At 38.7% G+C, this 23,744-nt stretch overlaps 1 protein-coding gene across 10 annotated transcripts in view; it reads left to right on the top strand.

The window, feature by feature from the left end:
• Window positions 1–23,744, top strand: part of ubr5 (ubiquitin protein ligase E3 component n-recognin 5) — a 176,905-nt gene that overhangs the window by 52,742 nt on the left and 100,419 nt on the right. For 6 of the 10 annotated variants that reach the window (XM_070888496.1, XM_070888497.1, XM_070888493.1 and 3 more), the window contains 13 exons: window positions 2,688–2,847; window positions 3,576–3,725; window positions 6,295–6,506; window positions 7,666–7,782; window positions 7,890–8,000; window positions 9,344–9,498; window positions 12,447–12,564; window positions 12,894–13,078; window positions 14,906–15,015; window positions 16,481–16,593; window positions 18,055–18,198; window positions 19,650–19,808; window positions 23,289–23,400. In XM_070888496.1, coding sequence (XP_070744597.1) covers window positions 2,688–2,847; window positions 3,576–3,725; window positions 6,295–6,506; window positions 7,666–7,782; window positions 7,890–8,000; window positions 9,344–9,498; window positions 12,447–12,564; window positions 12,894–13,078; window positions 14,906–15,015; window positions 16,481–16,593; window positions 18,055–18,198; window positions 19,650–19,808; window positions 23,289–23,400 — 1,846 coding nt within the window. The remainder of the gene's footprint in view (window positions 1–2,687; window positions 2,848–3,575; window positions 3,726–6,294; window positions 6,507–7,665; window positions 7,783–7,889; window positions 8,001–9,343; window positions 9,499–12,446; window positions 12,565–12,893; window positions 13,079–14,905; window positions 15,016–16,480; window positions 16,594–18,054; window positions 18,199–19,649; window positions 19,809–23,288; window positions 23,401–23,744) is intronic. The other 4 variants (XM_070888499.1, XM_070888498.1, XM_070888494.1 and 1 more) reach the window with 3 other exon arrangements.

The following is a 23,744-nucleotide window of genomic DNA, read 5'->3' as shown; positions in this document are numbered from 1 at the left end:
CCAAGGAGCTCTCGACTATCAGACTTTTTTTTATGCGCACTTTTCGGCGCGAAAAACAGGCGCCCAGCTCGGAGGTGCGCCGTTTTCGCCGCGGCACGAAACTTGGGGCTAAAGTGTTTGGGGACGCCTGAGGCCATGAAAGTTGCAATATAATTTCAAATTCTTTCTTAACTTTATCACACATTGTGCTCAAAGTTAGATCACTAAATTTTACTTACAATTCCACCATTAAAATTTCTCTCTACTTCTGTGCAGTGCTTGGTTCTTTGCGAATAGTCAAAAAAGCTTCATAAAATGGCCTTAATACACTCCAGGGATTAGCAATTTTCTGCAGTTTTTCATAATTGGCCATCTGATTATGTTTTGATGAGGGGAGCGCATTTGATGTAGTCTACATGGATTTTAGCTAGGCTTTTGACAAGGTCCCACATGGCAGACCAGTCAGAAAAGTAAAAGTCCATGGGATCCAATTGAAAATGACGAATTGGGTCCAAAATTGGCTCTGGCAGGAAGCAAAGGGCAATAGTTGACTGGTATTTTTATGACTGGAAGGCTGTTTCCAGTGTGTCTCTGCAGGGCTTAGTACTAGGTCTGTTGCTTTTTGTGGTATATATCCATGATTTAGACTTCAATGTAGGGGACATGATTTAGAATTTTGCGGATGATACAAAAATTGGCCGTGTAGTTGATAGTGAGGATGAAAGTTGTAGACTGCAGGAAGATATCAATGGACTAGTCAAGTGGGCAGAAAAGTGGCAAATGGAATTCAATCTGGAGGTGTGAGGTAATACATTTGGGGAGGGCTAAGAAAGCAAGATAATGCAAAATAAATGGCATGATAGTGACAAGTGTAAAGGGACCTTGGGGTGCATGTCCACTGATCCCTGAAGGTAACAGAACAGGTAGATTTAAGGTGGTGAAGAAGACATATGGGATACTTTCCTTTATTAGCTGAGACATAGAATATAAGGGCAGGGATGTTATGTTTGAACGGTATAAAACACTAGTTAGGCCACAGCTAGAGTACTGCTTACAGTTCTGGTCACCACATTACAGAAAGGATGTGATTGCACTCGAGGGTACAGAGCAGATTTATGAGGATGTTGCCAGGACTGGAGAATTTTAGCCATGAGGAAAGATTGGATAGGCTGGGCTTTTCTTTGGAACAGAGGAGGCTGAGGGGAGAATTGATTGAGGTGTATAAAATTGAGGGTCCTAGATAGAGTGGATAGGAAGGACCTATTTCCTTTAATGGAAAAGTCAATAACCAGAGGGCATAGATTTAATTGGTAGAATTGTTTGAGGGTAGATGAGGACTTTTTCACCTAGAGGGTGGTGGGGATCTGGAACTCATTGCTTGAAAAGGTGGTAGAGGCGGTGCATTTAAAAAGTACCTGGATATGCACTTGAAGTGCTGTAACCTACAAGGCTCCAGACCAAGAGTTGGAAAGTGGGATCAGGCTGAATGGCCTCTTTTGCTGTAAATTTCTATGATTGTAATAAGTATATTTGAGAATAAAAATGACTTTGGATTCATGGTAATTTAACAGTGAACTTGAACTAGTGAGTTAATAGTGGCAATAATCATAACATCCATGTGCTAAACATCTCGAACATTCAATGCTTTTTTGAACTCATTCATGCTGTCAGTGAGCCAATTTGATAAACTGTCGGTGTAGTGCAGAACTTCAGTTTTTATTCTAACATGTATCCTATGTAGATTCAGCCATCCCTTGTGTAAACTGGAAGTGATGCGCTCACAGAGCATAATCCCACTATCATGGCAACTGTGACAGAAATGGATTATTGAGCATTTCATTTAACTTTATAGCACTCCTGCTCAACAGCAACTCTGGTTTCAGCAGCAAAGCTGTAAGATGAATTAAATGCTGGTGCTTTCTGCCCATCAATATAAGAGGGATGAAATCCCTAGTAGCTAGGATACTTGGGCTCCATTGTTGAGCAGTTCTGTAATGTAAGTGCAACAATGAAGCATTTTTAGTCTAAATGGGTAGCACAGATGTCTGAAAGATGCATGTATAATTGATCGTGAGGCATTGTTTATTTTTGGCCCTTGGTATTTTCAGCTAAAGCTATTGCTTGAATGCATTTTAGTGTTTGCCAGTAGCATAATCCATCTTTTCAGGAATATTTAAGAACATCCTTTATCATCGCTGTCAAAATCTTGAAACTCCCCACCCAGTAGCATTATCAGAGTACCTTCACCACATGGACTGCAGCGGTTCATCAAGAAGGCCCACCATCACTTTGTCGACGGCATCTATGGATGGGCAATAAATGCTGGCCTTGCCAGTCGTGCCCATATCCCAGGAAAGAATTGAGATTTTGTACCTAGTTAAATGGATGGTTGGACAGCCGAGCAAATATTGGATAGACCAATTCAGTCAGTGAATTCTTAAAGTAGCTCAAAATTAAAGTTGGTGTCTGACCATAAGTTCTAGTTTTTCATCTTTATTTGATGGTTTCTTTATTTTAAAAAGCATGAGCAACTATAAGGTGGCAGTTCATGCTTTAGAGAACTGATGCTATCTTGTAAAAAATCTGTTCAAAGTTTTAACTTTTTTAGAAAGTTAATTAAATCTGATCTTAAGTAGCATTTGACATTTTTCATTTTAAACTGAATTCAACATTCTATACTACAGTTTAGTCTTTTCTCTTGTAAACAGGCACAAGTTGTATTGCAAGGCAAGTCGAGAAGTGTTATTATCCGGGAACTACAGAGGACTAATTTGGATGTCAACCTTGCTGTAAACAACCTACTTAGCCGTGATGATGAAGATGGGGATGATGGTGACGATACAGCAAGTGAATCGTATTTACCTGGAGGTTTGTGAACTTGATACTGGGATTTCAGGTTCAGACTTGTTTTCTTCTGGTATTAGCTGACCTACAATTGTGAAACTAGAAAATGGCAATATCCTGCAGCAGCGGGAGCAGTTTTTCGTTTTTGTAGGACGCACAAGTGTGTATCAAAGGGCCAGAGAGTCACATGCAAAGTTCCAATCTATATTCATTCACATCTGTCTCTGATTGCTGTTTCAGAAAACGTTTTGCAAATCATAGACTCTGCCCCCCACCCCCCCACACACACACACACACACACACACACACACACACACACACACAAAGATGTTGATGTGGAGCTTGTCTGACAAAAGTTGCTGTTGGTTTGAAACTTCTTTCATCAGCTCATTTTGTGTGTAAAGTAACAATGCAGTCTTTCAGATATAATTTCTGCTTTTCTCAATGACTTTACTGATTCCCTGAATAACCTGGACGGGCACCTTGTAATATTCTAATGTAAGAAATACTATTCACATGCAATCATTTACAAATAACTAAGTGTATACAGTATAACATTTTACCATGGAGAATGTTTGTAACGACCGATCCTTTATGCTCCATTCATGACGTTCAGATTCTATTTTTTTTCTTTATTGATGGAGGAATGTATGATAATGTTAATGTCAGTTACTTTCTTCCGATTACATGTTTTTTTTTACAAATTTGGGAATTTGTTTTGTACTATTGACATTGCTATGTTCCCTTCTCAGAGGATCTTATGTCATTGCTGGATGCAGATATCCATTCTGCACATCCGAGTGTCATCATAGATGCTGATGCTATGTTTTCTGAAGATATCAGCTATTTTGGTTATCCTTCCTTCCGTCGCTCTTCTCTCTCCAGACTAGGCTCATCAAGAGGTATTTTGAAGCCGAGATCATTTTGCAAGCTTTTCTGTGCCTTTCTAGGTGTTTTCTCCTTATCGTGTGCTTTTGAAAAATTAATTTTACATTGCTTCTGATGGTAACAGTGAATTATTTCGTGTAATAGTACTTTTTTTTTGGTAAGCTGCAAAGCTGTAGATAAACCAGATAGCTAGGTTTATCTCAATAGTAAGTCTAAGATAGAAACCTAGAGTTTGCCACTGTTTTCAAAATCCCTCCTTGATAAACTGTTAACTGCAAAATTCGTGTGAATTATTTTACCTTGTAGTAATCTCATCTCGTATCTGAGCACACTCTAATGTTATTGTACTAGAAGACACAATTTCAGTGTGTTTTGCTATCTGTTTTTAACTTTACACAGGACTTTGCTTTAACCACAACTGTGATCAAGTGGTCTGCTCTCTTTTTACTAGTTGTGGTTTAGAGTTCCTCGGTATTTATTTTTAAAATCAAGACCTTTTTTATTTAAAATAACATGGCATCTCCCAGGTGAACATGCATACAAACAATGACTGACAGGAAAAGACCCTCTGGTCCATCCACACAATTGTGATGCCTATATACACACTCTGTACCCCACCCAAAATGATGTGATCTGCTCGGAGGGGTGAAAACTCCAGCCCAATATTGGGTGGTGGAGTTAAAACTGGGAAATTCCGCCCCCGCAGATGATCGAAACTAGTCGCGATCATCACTCTGGCCCTGAATTTTATACAGTACCTACCTTTTGTACAGGGTGATCTCCACAGAAGCTAGTCCAGTTCTCATGAAGGAATTCATCAAATTGAGGGTCCACTGCATGAGCCAGTAGCTTGTTCCAGAGGCCCACTATTCTCTGGGAAAGAATCACATCCTGACATCCAATCCAGATCTGACCTTGTACTAAAAATTGTGACCATGGCCCTCCTTTGGAGCAAATTGTGAACTTGAACACCATCTAATCCATTCATCCTCTTGTAAACCTCGATCAGATCACCCCAAGTCTCTGCTTCTCAAGTGTAGAGTCCCAGCTCTTTTAGCATGCTTGATAACGAAGATGCTTTAAACTAGGAATTAGGCTAATGGCCTTCCTCTGCACCCTTTTCAAAGCCTCCAATATAACCCAGTGTATGAGACGGCCAAAACTGGATACTGTTCTGAGGTCTTATTGTACAAGGGCAAAATAGTATGCTTTGTCATAGTAGAAATTGGACAGGAGGGTAAAATTCTAATTTACAGAAACTTGTACACTTATTTTTTTAATATAGATTAATATTTTTCTAGATTGTTTTAAATGTACAAGTTTCTGGCAAAATGTTGTATGGCATCAAATGCAGCCTGTGTGCCACTGAAGGTTGTACACTAAATCAAATCTCTTGATCCTCACAAAAATCACTTTTTAGCAATTGGAGTTTACAAGTTGGTTTTTGGGTGAAAATCAGTACAAATTGATTATGAATACTTTTAAAGTTGGGTAATTTGTTTAAAAAGATTAGGATATATTATTTGATCATATTGATATACTGGTGTCTTCGTAACTATAATCATTGACGTAGGTTTATACCCAAAGTGTTCTTGCTGTTTTAAGAGTGAAATTTTCATGCTTTTGGTAAGGTGCAGGAAGAAAAGGCTTTATAAATTCAAATCACTGCACAACTGTGAAATTTCAAATATTGTTAATTGCATGTTTATTCCACATTATAAATCAAACTGTTACTTCAATTAGTGCAGTGAGATGTATACAGTAACTAGATGGGCAGTGATGAATCTAATATATTTGGTTTTGGCCTGCATCGCTACATGTACAGAGTGTTCCAGGACAGAAAGGTAATGGACAAACCATTGCTGCCCATTTTTCACTAGTCTAAAATGTACAAGTGTCATCTTGTGAAAACTGGTATGTTCAAGTGATCTAGATCCAAAGTCGAAGATGCTGTTTCTTCAATGAAGAAAATAATGGGAGGTGCAGCGATAACCGATTCAAGAGAAATGGTGTCTATTGGATGTGCAAAAGAAGAAAAAATATGCAATTTGCTATGTTATGTTCAAACGTCATCTTGCAGATATTTTCAAAACATCATATTTTTCATTTTGGCATTCACTTGTGTAATCTTGCATTCAAAGCTTAAACAATTAAATTAAATTCTTGTTTGTGCCTGAAATAGAAAGGGCAAGAGAGTTTGAGTGGAATTGAGGGTCTTCCTTCCAAGAAATGAGGGAGTTACCAGACAACATTCAACTTCTGTGCTCTTAAACACCTAGCATTCATTTACAAGTAGGCATTGGCAGGCATTTGGCTGCCCGTCCTCTTGACCAGGGAATGGTAGGTAGCTTGGGTGGACCTCAATGAGATTGTTTTTTATATTGGGAGAGGAGAAAGTAATCAGTTAATATACATTGGAAGACGCTCCTTTTTTCAGTAGTAGTCTTCATTCTATTTGATTTGGCTTAGTGCAGGTTTGTTACCCACAGCTTTTGTGTAACACTGCTTTTAGTTGTACTGTGGAGGGTTTTCCTAGAGATTGGCTTATTTTTATTCCACTGGTGTGACCCCATTGCATACCAGTTCTCCTTCTTCCCTTAGAGAGAGACTCCGATCTGTTGCGTGAACGTGAGTCAGTTTTACGCTTACGCGAGAGGAGATGGCTTGATGGTTCCTCATTTGATAATGAACGAGGCTCCACAAGCCGAGAAGGCGAATCGAGCTTGGATAAGAAAAGCCTTCCAGTCCAAAGCCCCGTCTCCTTGGGAGAGGAACTGCAGTGGTGGCCTGATCGGGTGAGTTTAAAAAAAAAAATGCATTGGTTGACTGAACCTGAATGCTAGGTTTTGGAAGTGGCACTACGATTCAGGAACAGTTTTGAATTTGTGTACAATTTTTTTTAAATTAAAAAAAAACAATCTGACCATAATCACCATAAAGGAATTTTGTTTTGAGCCTCTGACAGGATCAATGAGTTTAATTCATGTTAAACATGATAGTTATTCTAATATACTGCATTTACTCATTTGAAACCTGACTAGCAGCTTGAGTAATACGGCTGGCTTCATGTCACATTCTAGTCAAGGGAATTTGAGCATGTGGGCATGGAGTTCCGTTCACTCGCATCTTACTGCTAATTAAGTAATCGGGCAGTATTTTTAAAAACTTAAATCATATTACAGTTGTTGCAAAGTTGAAGTGGTACAAGCCTCTATCTTGGCATAACTCGACGCTTGTTTAAATTTGACTCGGCACAGGTTTAGTGGCTGCAAGACCAAAACTGAAAAGGTGTATAAAAGCCCTGTATGTTAATTCAGTTCTGAGTATCCAACCAGCCAGTGCCACAAAATGTTAATGCTCACTGTCTAACCAAAAATGTAGTATAACCAAATTCAATAGAACATAGCAAAGAATTATCATAATTATATGTGTGATGGTTTTTTAAAAGGATCCTATTGCTGCTCATTCTAATTTGAGGTGGGAAATAAATTAGGCAGTTTACTGCTGGTGGAACTGAGTAAAGAGATTGAAAGTGCTACATCCATTTTGCTATGTCTACCATTGCAACTTCAACATTATTTTTTCCGTGGAGAGGGGAAGAGGTAACTATTTTTGTTGCTTGTGGGAAAGATGTTTTAGATCACTGATATGGTCCATGCGTCTCAAAGACTTTTGTCTTTAAGGACATTTAACAGAAATATTCAAATGGGACTCGATTAGTTTCTCAAAATTGATAGCTGCAATAGAGGCTAATATTTCATGGATATAATTCTTCTGCCTCTCCAATTTGGAGTGTTAAGTTTCATGTTGATCTGAATCATGCAAGTACAAGTTAAAACAAAATCGCTGGTGAGTCAGAAGATGTGCTATAATAATCAGTACAAAATTTGATTCTGCAGAGTAGTTGAAGCAAATCCTGAAAAAGTAAATGTATTCAAATCCTTTTTTTTTCAGGATGGCACCAAATTTGTAGCTATCGGAGCCCTGTATTCTGAGCTTGTAGCTGTAAGCAGCAAAGGTGAATTGTATCAATGGAAGTGGAATGAATCTGAACCGTACAGAAATACACAGGTATGAATATTTTAATTTTTGCTTCACTTTATTTCTGATTCTTGTCCAATTGCATTTTGTTATTTTATATGCTAACTGAACTTTAAAATCTTTTCTGTCCCCTAAAGAATCCCTCTGTGCATCACCCTCGAACCACACAATTAAGTTTAACCAATGAGAAGATTGTCCTGCTGGCTGCTAATAGTATTAGAGCCACAGTTGCTACAGAGAACAGTAAAGTGAGTATAATTGAACTAATCGATGTGGAAGCTGATAAGTTGTCTGTTTCAAACTGTCACCTACTTCGTTTTGTTCCTGCATACTCGCCCTGAATACAGATCTGGTTTTAAATAATTTCTAGGCTGTACTGTAGTTTAGGATTGTGTTATGGATGTTTTAGCTATGCTTCTTAATTAACTACTTAAAGATACTGAAAATAATTACTGTACAAAAATTTCCTCCAATTTTGTATGATGTCTAGAAGTAGTGTGTTTAATCAGGTTGTTCAAGGTACCTTATGAAATTTTCAGTGACATTTGCTTGGACTCCTTTCTCTCTTTATTCCCTCCCTTACTTGCCTCACTTGTCTTCTCCACACTCCTCCCCTGTAGCTATCCTCCAATGCATTCTTGTCAGCAAGGTATGCATTTTTTGGGTTGAGATGCCACAATGTGTTCTCTGTTTCCACACAGCACTTTGCTTTAGCAAAATGTTTCATATGCTGATCCAGCAGAGATCTGGTGAAGCTGGATCCACAGTGCTAGGTGGGTGTGAGTAACAGTCTGGGAGATGATGTGCAGTCAATATGTAATAGTTCCTGCCACAGGTAACCAATTGGATTACATAAAAGTACTTAAATATAAAGTAGCTTAATTTGCTAAAATAACACTGTTTAGTGAAGCAGTTTTTCAAAAGATTACATGTGCATTTTGTGCCAGATTTCTCCCCTCCACCTGAAGGTGCTGACGCTTGCGCTATAGTTCCATGGGTGCCAGCGACCTGTGGTCACGTGGATAATTTTTCATGTATGAGCTGATGCATTGTGTCGGGAGGTTATTTGACTATAGAGGATACCATAGCTGAACCTCTTCTCCAGACATGCACACTTTCTGACTAGAGCCACTAGATAGCAATCAAGTAGGAATCTCTTACCCCTTTTATTGTAGTCAATTATTGTGCCCTAGGACCTACTCTGGCTGCAATCAGCAAATGAGGCACAGATCTGCACTGACTCTGGTACTGTCTCTTCTCTGTAGCGTAGTGTTGCACTGGAAGATGCCATTACTCATTTGCAATTAGAGCTACTCACTTAACTAATAGTTAACGTTAGTATTCATCTGTTTGTAGTGGTATAGGATTATTTAAGTGCTTAGTAAAGAATCTGAACAAAGTATTTTAAGCGGCTGTTGCAACATCTGCATGTGTGATATGTTGGTGCAGTGAATATCTTCATGGACATCAAAATTTTGATAACCAAATCCTGTGTGTGGGTATATTACATGGTGCAGTTAACTCTGGATTGGGAGGCTGTACATTTCTCTACCAACATGATTGCAATATATGCTTGTACTTTTCGTCTTAGGTTGCCACATGGGTAGATGAGACGTTATGTTCTGTAGCTTCTAAACTGGAGCACAGTGCTCAAATCTTTCCAGAATTGCAAGGAGAAAAGATTGTATCTTTGCAGTGTTGTGCCCTATATACATGTGTCCAGCTGGAAAATGGCCTCTATTGGTGGTAAGTATTGAATGCATTTTAAGCTATCACCATATTGGCGAAGTACGTATGTTGGCTTTGGTTTGTCAATAATACAGAATATAATGTAGTTTACCTGTTTAAATCAATTCTGTTTAAATGGCTAGCTATGCTTAAAATTAACTACTTTCCAAAATGATTCCAATGGGAGAATAGTAATCATCATACTCCAGGAACAGGTTGATACTTTCTTCTTGCAAGCTTTCATAAACTTTACTAAGAACGTTAATGTTCATTCAAGCTCTCTGTACAGATGAATACTCGCCAATCAGCCATTCTGGGCACTTCCTTTCAGATGTTAGCATCATGCAAGAACAGTCTTGGTCAGTGTTGTTGTACCCCCATTCCATCATACAACTCTATTCTTTTTCTAAAGTTGGCAGCAATTCCAACGGTTCCAATCAGTGATTAACTTTATTTGTCTGTTTTTTAGCAGAATTCTTTGCTGTGCAAAGCTAAATTTAGTTTTTTGCTAGCTTCCAAGCAGACTTTGATTTTGTAGTCATTGTTATTGCACTTGCAAAAGTTCAGTGTCTTTTCCCCTTGTTTCAATGTTCTGACAGCTGACTTGGGGTCTGCACGACAGTTGATACTCTGTTAACTTGGTCTTGATTTTGATCACTGGCATTACCCTTTCAGGATTTCTAAAAATTCAGTAGAATGAATCCACAAAGCACCCACCATCTTTTGCTCGGAGAAATGCTTTAAACCAGGATAATATGAATAGGATTTTTGTTGAGTAATGTTGGGCATCTGCTTAAAAGCAGTCGTATATTGTAATTTTGTCCTTTCTAACTAGGGGAATGCATTTTGAGCTATATTAAATGAAGTATTGGTGGCAACAGGTCTGTCCTTGGTATTGGGAGCAATGTAAGAGCCATTGCACAAGGAGCATTGAGTATACAAGCAGATGTTCCTTAATTAAAGTTGTTTAATTGAAATTATCTGTTCATTCAAATTGAAATTGTGGAAAGAACACCAATGCTGATTTATTCAAATTATGAAATATGAATAACAGCTGAATTTTATAAAGCAAAATGTGACTTGTTAACAGGGATATACTGTAGTAGATTAAGCATGTTTCTCCTTTATTTCCACCCCCTGGCCCCTATATAGTATGCAAGGGTTATTTATGCCTCTTCAACAAATCAATACCTGCATCTTAGAATAGAGTTTAGATATGATCTGTTCCCAAAGACTCAAAACAATAGTGATAGTCGCATTTAGTGGCCCCTGGGAATGGGCAAGGATAGTCTGGGACCCTCTAGCTCCAAATAAAAGACCACATGTCCCAAGGCTTCAGTAGCTGTGTAATTACGTTCCGATACGAGAGGTAACATCAAGGTGACAGTGTTGATCTTCAGCTGTGCAGCCAGGGTTGGCTTCAGTAATTGCAATTCACAAGATAATTACAGATGAGGAAGGCCATTTGGCCCATCTCCTTTCATCAATCCAGAAAGACTCTACTATTCCCCCCCCCCCCCCCCCAATCCATTTCAGCATCTAATTTCTTATATTATTCTAGGGTTTTTGACTACCATATCTGGAAGTCTGTTCCAAGTGTTCATTCTGTATGAAGTAGTGCTACCTGATATCCATCCTAAATTTACCCTTTGAGTTTGAATCAATTGTTGGAATTTAAATGAATATTCTCACTTACCTTATCCCTTAACTATCTTCTGTATATTTCTATAAAATCACCTTTCTGGCACCTTTTTCAGTGGTGGACAACTATTCGCCTAGGTTGAAATATTGGAGCTGATTCAATGGTAAATTGCACAGCTCTTGTTTAGATAGTGGTAAAATAATAGTTTGGGCAGGAGAAGACCATTGGTCCATCTAATCAATCTTCAGAGTCCATACTGTGATTCTAGAGCTAATGGCCCCGAGTTCTGTTAATATTACTGTTACTGAAGGAAAACAAGTTGCCAGAATTTCTTTTCTCTTTATGCTTTGAACTTTAAACTGTGCCTCCCTAGTCACCAGTGGAGCATCTGCCATACAGGGGTTCTCCATCAATTATGCATCTGTAGTATGTGAACCGAATAATCTGTCCTTTCCATGGAGATGCATGTTTTTGTGTCTTCTACATTCTTCTTGATATGCTAATAGGGTTAGATGAAGTGGGTGGAAGGAGGCTCGTGTGGAGTATAAATACCAACATAGACCAATTGGGCCAAATAGCCTGTTTGTGCTGTAAATTCTATGTGAACCAATCCTGTGGTATCTGATACATTACGTCTGCTGCTTCCCTAAGAATTACCCATTTCACCCTGATTTAACCCATTATTTACTCCCTTCAAAAGCTTCATTCCATTCTATGCCTTTCTACATTTAAAAATATGTGGTACTGCCAAACATTTTACTGAAGTCCAGGTATATTCAATCTGCTGCATTCCCCAGGTCAACTAACTTCCCTGATGCACTCTGAAGTCTGGTAGATTTGTTGACGAGATTTACCACCCATAGAGCCATGTTGACTATCCTACTATGCATCTCCAAAGAGCTCACTACTCTTTCAGGACACTTTCTATTTTACTTAGTATTGATGTCAAGCTAACTAGTTCTAGTTTATCTTAATTTTATAAATTGGAATCATACTTTCCTCTCATAACTTGTGTATTTAGTGATTCACTTATAATATTTGTCAGGATGTGACTGAGTTCATTTGTCACCTCTATGCAATCTACTAACCTGGATGCCATTTGATGTCCTCCCATATCTGTTTTCTTGCCCTCTAAATTTTAATCCTTTATGGGTAAGGCAGTCATCCAATTCATTGACGCAAATGAATTCATTAAGAGCTCCTGTTCATTTAGTATTGAAAGTGTGTGCTTTACTTCAGTTTTTTTTTAAGCTACTTTCTCAAGTTTAATTAAATACTTTTGACCTCAATTTGCTGAATCAGGTGACTTTGTTTTCCTCCTTAGGGGAGTAGTGCCTTTCAGTCAACGAAAAAAGATGCTTGAGAAGGCCAGAGCCAAAAACAAAAAGCCAAAGTCCAATGCAGGCATTTCATCAATGCCCAATATCACTGTTGGAACACAGGTCAGGAGAACCTTTGAGTCTTTTGGAAAAAATTCTAAAACATTAACACCATTCGTAATCTAGAATAAAGTAACCTCCAATGTCTTTTGCCTTTTAATTTCGTAACGGTTTGAATTAAATAAAGTAGTTGTGTTGCAGGAAGGAGGGAAGGGACATTTTAGACCAGATAAACTTGCATTGTGCTTTTGTGCAGATGATTCCACTGTATGCATTCATCTCAAAGGAATAATTTCAATGTAGATATACAAAGACTGAATAAGTTAAATTGGGTCAATTAGTTGTGTCTAAACTGAGTGCCAAGTCAAAAAAATACAATTTTATTCCATTAGGTGTGTTTGAGAAATAATCCACTTTACCATGCTGGAGCAGTAGCTTTTTCCATTAGTGCTGGCATTCCAAAAGTTGGTGTATTGATGGAGTCAGTTTGGAATATGAACGACAGCTGTCGATTCCAGCTGCGGTCACCAGAAAGTTTGAAAAACTTAGAAAAATTGTCGAAAAGCACTGAAAATAAGTAAGTCATTGATGTAATGCTATACCTTGTTTTTACTTAATGTCTTGGGCTGGATATATGCAACGTCCTTAATTCACCCAAGTATGTAGTGCCCTAATGCAGATTGAGCTATAATTATACATACAATTATACATGCAATGTGTTAATTGGACAAAAACAATTGGCTTTGTTAGTTTATTTCAAAATAGAAAAGAATTATCATTTATAGTCACCACAATGTCTTATTAACCTAAAGCATGGATAAATGTGTCTTGCTAAATCAGTTTGTAAACCCTACACTAATTTTGTATGTTCCAAATTGTATTAAAAGCAAAATGTAGAAGAAAAGCGATTTAAAAATCCTTATAAATTACAGCAAAAGTAATTTATTAAAATCCTTTTTGGTTTCATGTTTCTTAGCTCATTTGGTAGCATTCTTGCTTCGGAGTTAAAAGGTTGTAGGTTCAATCCACACACCAGGGTTTGAATGCACTAATCTAGACCAGCATTTCAGTGCAGTACTGAGGGAGTGCTGCTTTGTCAGAGATGCCACCCTTTAGATGAAACATTTAACTGAGGTACTCGCTGAAAACTTTTAATATGAAAAACAAGATTTAGATTGAAGTATTTATTCCTCGGTTATACCATCAGTACATGCTCCCTCAGGATTTTTCTTGTGCTGCGTTAGGGATAATGCCATTTCTCTCCTCCTGTTTGCTTGCGCGCTGCTCCCTACCACCAGATAAAACATTAATTGTTCACAATCAGTTTGTCCCATGGTTTTGCCGATCAAGCAAAAATGGGTCTGTTTTAGCTGCACTTAGCATCAGTTATTAAATGTAGTTAGTCCAAAGCATGGTCTCCTTTGAGCACTATTGGGCTGAATTTTGCTCTCCGCGGCAAATGAACGGCACCAGCTGTTCGTTGGACTTGCATTTGCCTATAAACGTTCTATGGTTTTGCACTGGGACTTGATATAAATTAGAGAGCCAGAATGTGCAGCACCCTCTACAAAGCATCTGGGATTATTTAATATTTTTAAGTTTAAAAAAAAAAAAAATCTCCAAGTAAAATCTGAAGGAATTAGATTCCACACGTGTAAAAGATAATTTTAAATGCCAGAGAGATTGTTTGGCAGTAATTAAGACCATGTCTTTAAACTGGAATGGACAAGGCCCAACTTTTTCTGGCTAGTTTAGTGTGTATATACCGGGTAAGTACAGCAACTTCATGTCATTCAATATATTTGAATGGTGAGTCAGATGTTGAGATGCTGTTTTTGGGAAGCTTTTGGTGGAATGTCTCATCTTGGATTGCAACTTCCAGATTTCTGCGCTTAGTTGCATAACTGCGGTCTCAGGAAGTTGCTGTCCGATTTCCATATAACTAACGGCGAGCATTGTTGACCGCACCGCTATTTCTGCTGCAAAATCCGGCCCATTATTTCTTGGTTTGAGGGCAAAATTTATCGAAGTAAACGTCTGATATGCAAAGATATCTAATTGTACATAAATATCTTCAATCTTCAATAATCGACTGCTAAATCAACATGCTCAACAAAATTCCAGGCATTACCTGATCAACAAATAATATCCAGAGCAAGCCTACATATGAAGAAAAGAAGTAACACAATTTAAAAAATAATAACTCCAGTTGATTCTGGATGCATAAAACAATGGATTTTTAATAAAGGGTTGATTCAGTTTATTTAAAAGGATTCATCTTTGATTTTCACTTGTCCATATCTGAATAAACTGTTCAAAATTACTTTAGTTGTTATAACTTCATGGTGTAATATTCTACATCTTTGTTTTGAAATATGTAGCTAACTTCATTTTTCTGGTACAGGACTGAAAGCAAACAGGAACCAGTGAAGACCGAGATGGGACCACCACCGTCTCCAGCGTCCACTTGCAGTGATGCATCCTCTATCGCTAGTAGTGCATCACTTCCCTACAGTAAGTATTCCAAAAGAGAGCTTCTGTAGATTCCCTGTTTTCAATTTCTTAAATGATTAGTTATGATCTGGAATGCACTGCCTGAAAGGGTGGTGCAAGCGTTCAAAAGGGAATTTGATAAACACTTGGAAGGGGAAAAATTGCAAGGCTATGGGGAAAGAGCAGGGGAGTGGGACCAGTTGGATAGCTCTTTCATAAGAACATAAGAAATAGGAGCAGTAGGCCATTTGGCTCCTTGAGCCTGCTCTGCCATTTAACAAGATCATGGCTGATCTGATCATGGACTCAGCTCCACTTCCCTACCCGGTCATCATAACCCTTTATTCCATTATCGCTCAAAAATCTGTGTCTTTCCGCCTTAAATATATTCAATGAGCCAGCCTCCACGGTTCTCTAGGGCAGAGAATTCCACAGATTTACAACCCTCAGAAGAAATTTCTCCTCATCTCAGTATTAAATGGGCAGTCCCTTATTTTGAGACTATGCCCCCTAGTTTTAGTTTCCCCAATGAGTGGAAATATCCTCTCTGCATCCACCTTGTCGAGCCCCCTCATTATCTTGTATGTTTTGATAAGATCTCCTCTCATTCATCTGAACTCCAATGAGTATAGGCACAACCTACTCAACCTATCTTGAAAATTCAACCCCCTCATCTCTGAAATTAACCTAGTGAACCTTCTCTGAACAGCCTCCAATGCAAGTATATCTTTCCTTAAATACCGAGACCAAAACTGTACACAGTACTCTAGGTTTGGCCTCACCAATACCCTGTACAGTTGTAGCAGGACTTCTCTGCTTTTATACTCCACCACCTTGCAATAAAGGCCAACATTCCATTTGCCTTCCTGATTACTTGCTGTACCTGCATACTAATTTTTGTGTTTCATGCATGAGGACCCCCAGGTTGCAATTTTTCTTCATTTAAATTATAATTTGCTTTTCTATTATTTCTGACAAAGTGGATAATGTCACATTTTCCCACATTATCTGCCAAATTTTTGCCCACTCACTTAGCCTGTCTCTATCCCTTTGCAGATTTTTTGTGTCCTCTTCACAATTTGCTCTCCCATTCATCTTTGTATCATCAGCAAACTTGGCTACATTACACTCTGTTCCTTCATCCAAGGAATTAATCTAGATTGTAAATAGTTGAGGCCCCAGTACCGATCCCTGTGGCACCCCACTAGGTACTGTTGGCCAACCGGAAAATGATCCATTTATCCTGACTCTCTGTTTTCTGTCAGTTAGCCAATCCTCTCCATCCTAATATATTACCCTCAACCCCGTGAACTTTTTCAAAGAGCTGGCACAAGCATGATGGGATGGGTGGCCTCCTGTGCTGTATGATTGTCAGCTGCTTCTATTGATAGCATTTACTATCCAGTACTACTGAGTTATGCCAGATCAATTTTGCATGTCTTGCAACTGTTTAGGTATGGTTAATTAATGAATTATTTTAATACAGAACGTAGGCGTTCCACTCCAGCACCTAAAGAGGAAGAAAAAGTGAATGAAGAGCAGTGGCCGCTTAGAGAAGTGGTATTTGTTGAAGATGTTAAAAATGTACCAGTAGGGAAGGTATGAAACTTTGCAAACATATTTGGCGTTGCAACAATACTGAATAGTAAAAGTTAATGAAACTATTGTAGTCTGAAGATATGAGGGGAGTGACTTCAAATGCTTAATCATTTATATTTAAAAAAATTACTCTTTAGCTCACAAATAACATGGCAAATGTTTGTATGCCAGAATGGTGTACAAAAACTACAGAAATGGTTTAAAATTTATGCATTAGACATATTTTGCCATCGAATCTGTTTATAGTGAAAGCCAATTAACATCAGTTTCTCATGTTCATTGGTTGTATACTGAATAACATTGCTATTAAACTGTCAGCCTATTTACAGTGATGGCTTGTGCATCACTTTTAATTCTTTAAGTAGCAGTGGAATGTAGCTCTCCAATCAATGGAAACTGACATTTCCAGGCATGAAGAGCTAGAGTCAATGCATTGGTTCGAAAGATGTTTTTCATCGTAGTAGTTTAAAATTCAGCTGCAGGAAACCATCTTGGAAATGCAGGGTTTTTTTTTTAGCTACTTTCAAACCATGCAAGGAACATGCAGCTGAGAATCCAACAGTAGTGGGGTGCCGTAGGTTTGGGTTGAGCTGATAGCTTACTGTAACTGAGTCATTATAACTTGCTAATTTACTCATTATTAAAATGGCAGTAACCCATAATAAACTATCTCCTGGTTTAGTGAATACAGTGGTATAAGATTCCCATGGTATAAATATTTTTCATGAATTGGTGAATGAATCGCTGAAGAATTAATGGGCCGGATCTTGCTCCAGCGGGCATGGCCCGTGAGTTGGATTTTTTTCCTGTACCCTTCAACGCAAAGATTTTGCACCACAACTTGCTGCAAGCTGATAGCGGTGTAGCAAGGGCAATGGTGCACCTTGGTGAATGTGGGACCAACAGTGTTCCCCATGACCAGTGAGATTTAAGGATTGAGAAAGAAACTGAGCAATGACAGGAGGAGGGTAAATTAGAGTGGGTGAATTGGTCAAATCCGGTATGGAAAGAGAAGGAAAGAAAGATTGGCTTGAGAGAGAGCAAAAAAAGACCGAAAAGGGAAGTAACAAATTCAAAAATTGACTTAAGTGTAGTAATGAGATTAAATACTTTAAATTGTGCCCGTTCTGGGCCAGAGAGGTTGGTTGGCATTGCATTAACAATGACCACATCGTTCAAGGGATGCATAACTTTCTGCGGTGAGTTTAAAGGGCAATTAACATGCAAATCCAACAAGTTCTGAAAAAAATAATGTGGAGGCTAAGGGCGAGGTGCCGTTTGTGTGAAGAAACAAGTTTGAGATTTGCAACTCGCACAGAGCTTTGAACATGCTGGTCGATTTGCATATTGATAACCGTGTGCATCGCTAACCCGTTGTTCCAGCAAGATCCAACCCTGTGTTATGCTGAACATAATTCCAGCAGCATTTGTCAACAAAATGCACTTTAATTTCTCCAAAAGGTATTGAAAGTGGATGGTGCCTATGTTGCTGTGAAATTCCCTGGGACTTCCAGCAGTGTCAGTAATCAGAGCTGTACTAGTACAGATGCTGATCCAACGTCTCTCCTGCAAGACTGTAGGCTACTTCGAATTGACGAACTTCAAGTAAGTGTTCTAAAACTAACTTTTAAATGGTACATAACTGTTTTTTATGTGGAATAGCTGTGTAAATACTGGGGAAAGTGGGTATTGAGTTATAGATTTATAGCTGAGAGTTCAAGGTATTTTTTTTTAATAAGACAATTTTAGATACTTGGAACTATAGCTTCAGTTTTTTAAAGCTGGATTTAATGCTCTCCATTTTGATTTTGCTAAATTCAGTAATTGGTTCAGCCAATCAAAATGAGTCAAAAGTCACCAATAGACCTCTGGTAACTTGCTTGAATGGCTGTTCTTATGAGTCTAGAATATATTGCCAGCGACAGAAATCCCAGCAGAGCTGAATGAGTTAACTTTCCCTTTAGAATCGGATTTGGGAGCCCTGCCTTATTTCTCTTACCTTCCACGCCTCCTTGCCCTCCCCAATACCATGATCAGAAAGTTCTTGTGCTAATACAATTGTAGCACTTCGCAGTTATCTTTGCTTGATGAAACCAACATAACTTCCTCATCTGTATGGCGCTGTGCCAAATAATTTTTATGGGAATCTGCTAGTTGACTGTTAAAGCATCAGCCATATGCATTCCTAGTTTGGAACTTGCACTTTATGGTTTCAAAAATGAATAAACACAAAAAGCGCCGCCAGATTTCCCTTTTTAACGGTCAATCTAACATTTATGATCTTTCTCATCTCAAACTCATTTTTCTGCTCTAATTTGGGTACCTGTCTAACTTAATGGTTCACTGAAGTTAGTATTTATTGCTTTAGGTGTCAGTTTATTCCATAAATCATCAACTCTTAACTAAAGTTATTTTTAAACGGTGGTTTATTTAACTTGGGCTTCAGCTCCAACACCAATTCCATTTTTTTTTAAACACACACTTGCGTCATGTCTCTTTCCTTTTCTCCAATGAGAAATTAGTTTCTCAAATATTAAGTCATAAATTAACAATTTAAAACTTGAAGCCATATTGGTATTTTCAGTGGAAGCTTACGAACAACTTTGATTACTGTATTTTGGATCAAAATTTAAGCCTACAATTTTTTTTCATGCACATCTGAATAACAATTTGAACAAATTAGCTTGAGCAGAAAGGGTTTCTCATTATGTAAAGGGGTCATCGGGGCTGATTTTTACTCAGCATAATGGCATGGGAAAGGAGTGGATACCCCAAATGCGGGTTCTCTACCCCTTTGTGCGTGGCACACATTTTTGGTTCTAATTGGGCCACTTGTGGAATTTTCTTGCTATCAAACCAGGTCAGTACCAGGTGCAAATTTTGCTTGTATTTAAAAGGCATCCAGGGTTGTTGAGCACTGACCTGTGTATGACAGTAAGGTTAAAAGACATTCAACAATCTTAGTCATCTCTGAACCGGTTTTATTTTTTTTCTGCTAGCATTTAGGAAATCTTGAGCCTTTGTGACAATTAGAGTATTTTTTTTTTTACTCCCAGCACTATTATTGGTACCAATGGGTTCTCCAGTGGGAATCCTCCCTATCTAACGTGTTTGGAAAACGAGGACCAACGGAAGGATGCCAACCAAGTCAGACTGCACGTGAGGTATTCTGTGCCCACCCAGCAGTACCCTCACACCCGAATCTGCAGACAGAGGTGACTAGACCTTGCTTTGGCAGATAATTAGTGCATGTGGTGGCTCCTATTTCCATAAGAAACTGGGATACCCGACCCAATGGTACTATTGACATGTTAATGCTTGACTACCTGTAATGTTAGTTGGTTCTTTAGAAGTGGCCCAATCACAGTACATCATACTTTCAGTGGTATGTCTTGAAAGAAGGCATACTAGGTGATTATAATCAACAAAAGCACACCCGCCAAGCATATTTGCAGACATTATCACACCTACCTGGCAATGCTTGCAGGAAACTCTCTTGACTGGGTCTGGGTCAGCAGAGTCGGATGTAGAGCTGCATCATCTGCTAGGTCACCTGCAGCTACCATGCAACCAAGAGTTGGCACAGCCAGTGGTGGTAGGAGTTGGCTGCCGCCACTTCCTTCTGGGCATGCTGCACTTCTGACTTGTGGGAATCACCCTGCGAATTGACAGAAGGTAACGCCTTTCCTCGGCCACCTTATGCTGCACAACCTTCACTTCAACAGCCATGAAATGTGGTCTGGCACTGGGCTGATCTGTCGTTTGCTTGCAGACTTGTGCCCATTCCCCCTTCAGCCTTGGCAAAGGCCGTAAAGGGTTGAGCTAACTTTTGGATCCTTTCAGATTCTCAAAAGAATTTTTGTTCCTCTATTCTTTGACTTCTGCATAGCTTTAAAGTTTCACTTGCATACCATTATCTGCTCTCACCACTGTGGTTCCTGCATCTGTCCACGTTGGCAGCTGGAGCTGTCAATAATTATGTAAGTGGTGGCATGAGATTTGAGTGGTGTGAGCATATTCTAGTCTAGTGAAATTTTCACCAGCTCTCAGAAGTTTAGAACTCATTTACTGTAGTATGTGAAAACAGGCTCCACGATTATTTCTAAAATGTGAGTACAGAAACAGGCCATTTAACCATCAACTCTGCACCAGTTTTTTAATCCACACAAGCCAACTAGTCTTAATTGCTCCTAGTGTCCTTTAATGTTGCTCTTTGTCAAGCAACCATCTAATTTCCTTTGACAAGAATTTATGGACTCTGACTGAGAAATGCAAATTCTAACCACCCTTTGTGTAAATATTTTTTCCAACCATCCATTGAATTGTTTGTGACATTTATGTCACCTTGTTACTGTCTCACTGACCAGTGGGAACAATTGATTGCTATTGTATTATATTACCCTTTTATAATCAAGTCACCCCTTAGCTGTAGTGAAAAAAATCCCAAAAAGAAGTCTCCATAACCTGTCATTCCCAAAAACATATTAGTGAATCTGCACTGCAACTTTTCCATTGCTTTTATGTCCTAATGGGATGTCCAAAACTGCACATAGTACTGTAACTGAGGTGTAACTAAGGTCTTTTATGTTCTAGTTATAAAATTAAGAATGTATTTGCCTTTTTGTGATTGCTCATACTACCACTCTTAATGACCTGAGCCTCTGCAGACCAAAGTTTGCTCCTTTATTCGACTTAAAATATTATAATTTGAAGTATATTTCATCTCTCTCTCTCTCTCTCTCTCTCTCTCTCTCTCTCTCTTCTTCCAAAAAAATTGCTTCATATTTTTCTTCATGGAACTGTATTTGCCACCTATCTACTCATCCTGTTAGCCTATTTAGGTCCACCAGCAGTCTTTCACTATCCTCATAATTTATGATTTACCCCCCCCCCCTCTTGGTATCATCAGCAAATGTCAGTATTCTTCCCTTCAGTTGCGAACTCCCGATCATTTTATGTACATAGTTAATAAAAGCAGCTCCAGCACAGCCCTGTCGAGCATCACTGACCAGATCTTTCCCGTCCAAGAAGCTTCCTTTTACAGCTACACATTGCTTCCTGCCCTCCAACCATCTCTATCCATCTGGCACACACTATTCTGTGTTCTAGTTTCTTATGGTACATTATCAAATGCTTTTTAAAAATTCCAATAAACCACATCTTAACTTTTAGCTGTTCCTTCTGTTTTTTCTTCAAAGAATTCTGTACGGTTGTCAAGCACGATCTATATTTTAGAAATCCAGTACGAATGACAAACTCTTGTTTCGTCAAGTACTTTAGTAATTGCATCCAATATTGTACACCAGTAGTTTACCAACAACTGAAGTAACTAGCATATAATTTTCTAGTTTAACCTGTCCCACATCCCTTTTGATAAAGGAGTCACTGTCCCACTTCAGTTCTCTGGCAACATTTTCCTTTCCATAGAATTTTGAAAAATTGTATTCTGCGCATCTGCTATTCCTTCCTAGTTTCCCTCAAGATACTCAGTTTCCAGTAATTTGCCTGTCTAAAGTTTGTGTAACTACTTTGTTACAATTTATCTGAATAATAACCTCTGCTAACAGTTCTGCACCCACCTCTAGTGACTCTGCAACCCTAGTATCCACACCTCTGAAAACTGAGGCAAAATACTCATCTCGTATCTATTATTTTCTGCACTCAGCTTACTTACTTCATCTCATGGCAGTCTATGCCTCCTCTTAGTAATGTGCTTGTATAAAGCCTTTTTATTCCCCAGATAATTTAATAACTTTCTCTCCGCCTTTTTTTGAATTTCCTGTATCTTATTAAAAGTTGAGCCTGCACCACATGAAGTTCTGTTGTCACATTTTTTGTGATCTTTTTACTCATTGTTTCCTTTATGCATTCCATTGTATTTTGAATATAAACCTGTCATTGCACAATCTGGCCCTTGTTGGATTTGTGCCCAATCTGAGCATCAGCGAGCACCTCCGAAATTTGAGCTGGCATCTGCCAGCTTCTGTTACCTCCGGGTAAGTTTTGACGTCAAGATTTAGGTTTATCTTCAGTCATTTCAGAGTATAATTTTGAACTAATTGATCTTTTGTGGCATTACACGGGCGTATAACTAAATGCTGTCTGCAGGTGAAATGGAGGTAGGGCCGGGAATAAGTGGACTTGGAGGCAGAGACACAAATCATTCTTCTCCTACCCCTCCCCCAGTATCAGGTTATCCCCTTTGCTCATTAAACTCCTTGCCCACTAAGCAATTTAACTTGGCAAACATCCAAATCTCCAATACTTTTTTGAAATACCTACTGAGCTGTACACTTAGCTCTCTCCTTCCCTCCCCTTCTTTCCTTCCTCTGTCCCTCTCATTTCTTTCCTCCTTCCCTTCTTGAATCTCTGCCACTGTATTTGTACACTTAACTCTTTCCTCTTCTACCCCCGCCCCCCACCTCCATAGCCACATGCGTCGTGATAGTGTTGCTCAAAGTTTTTCTGGACTGTGCTGTGCTGTATCACCCACACTGTACCTATTCTTTTTCCATGATGGACATGTTGTGCAGAGCTGTCATGCATTTAGTTGCTGGCTTGTAAAGTATGCACATAAAGTCACTATTCTATGTTGTTTATAGTGAAGTTATTATAACTGAAAGCTTTAATTGAGCTTCTCTCATAGAACACGCTGAGTATAATTTGTATCTTGGTGTTTCTCTACATTGCTTCAGGTGGTGAAAACAGGCGGGACACCAAAGATTCCAGACTGTTTCCAACGTATTCCTAAAAAGCTTACTATCCCAGACAAAGCCGAGATCCTTGCAGTGAATGTGGATTCCAAGGGTAAGTGCAGCAGCTGGCCTTGTATTCGATAAATTTATTGGTATAACGTATGATTTTCCTACAGAAAATGAAGCACTTCTATTATCAGTGCCACAATATAACCAAGCTCTTATTGTTGGCCAGGATTAGCTGAAGCAAATGTCAAAGAATGTTTTTTTTTTAATCTTCATGTTGAGATCTAGAAATGCAGTAACTTCAATCCACAATTGTTTACTAAGGCCATTCATGGAATTGCTAAAACACCATAGTTAAGAATATTGACCGGTGTATTTGAGGGGCAGCAGTTTAATATGGATGAGCAAGTCCATCAAAGGGTTGTCCTCCCAACAAGTGAAACTAACCTA

This window comes from Pristiophorus japonicus, chromosome 1 (assembly GCF_044704955.1).
Source record: "Pristiophorus japonicus isolate sPriJap1 chromosome 1, sPriJap1.hap1, whole genome shotgun sequence".
Lineage (NCBI taxonomy): Eukaryota > Metazoa > Chordata > Chondrichthyes > Pristiophoridae > Pristiophorus > Pristiophorus japonicus.
Note: the sequence above shows the minus strand (reverse complement) of the source record. Positions and strands in the feature narration are given on the sequence as shown.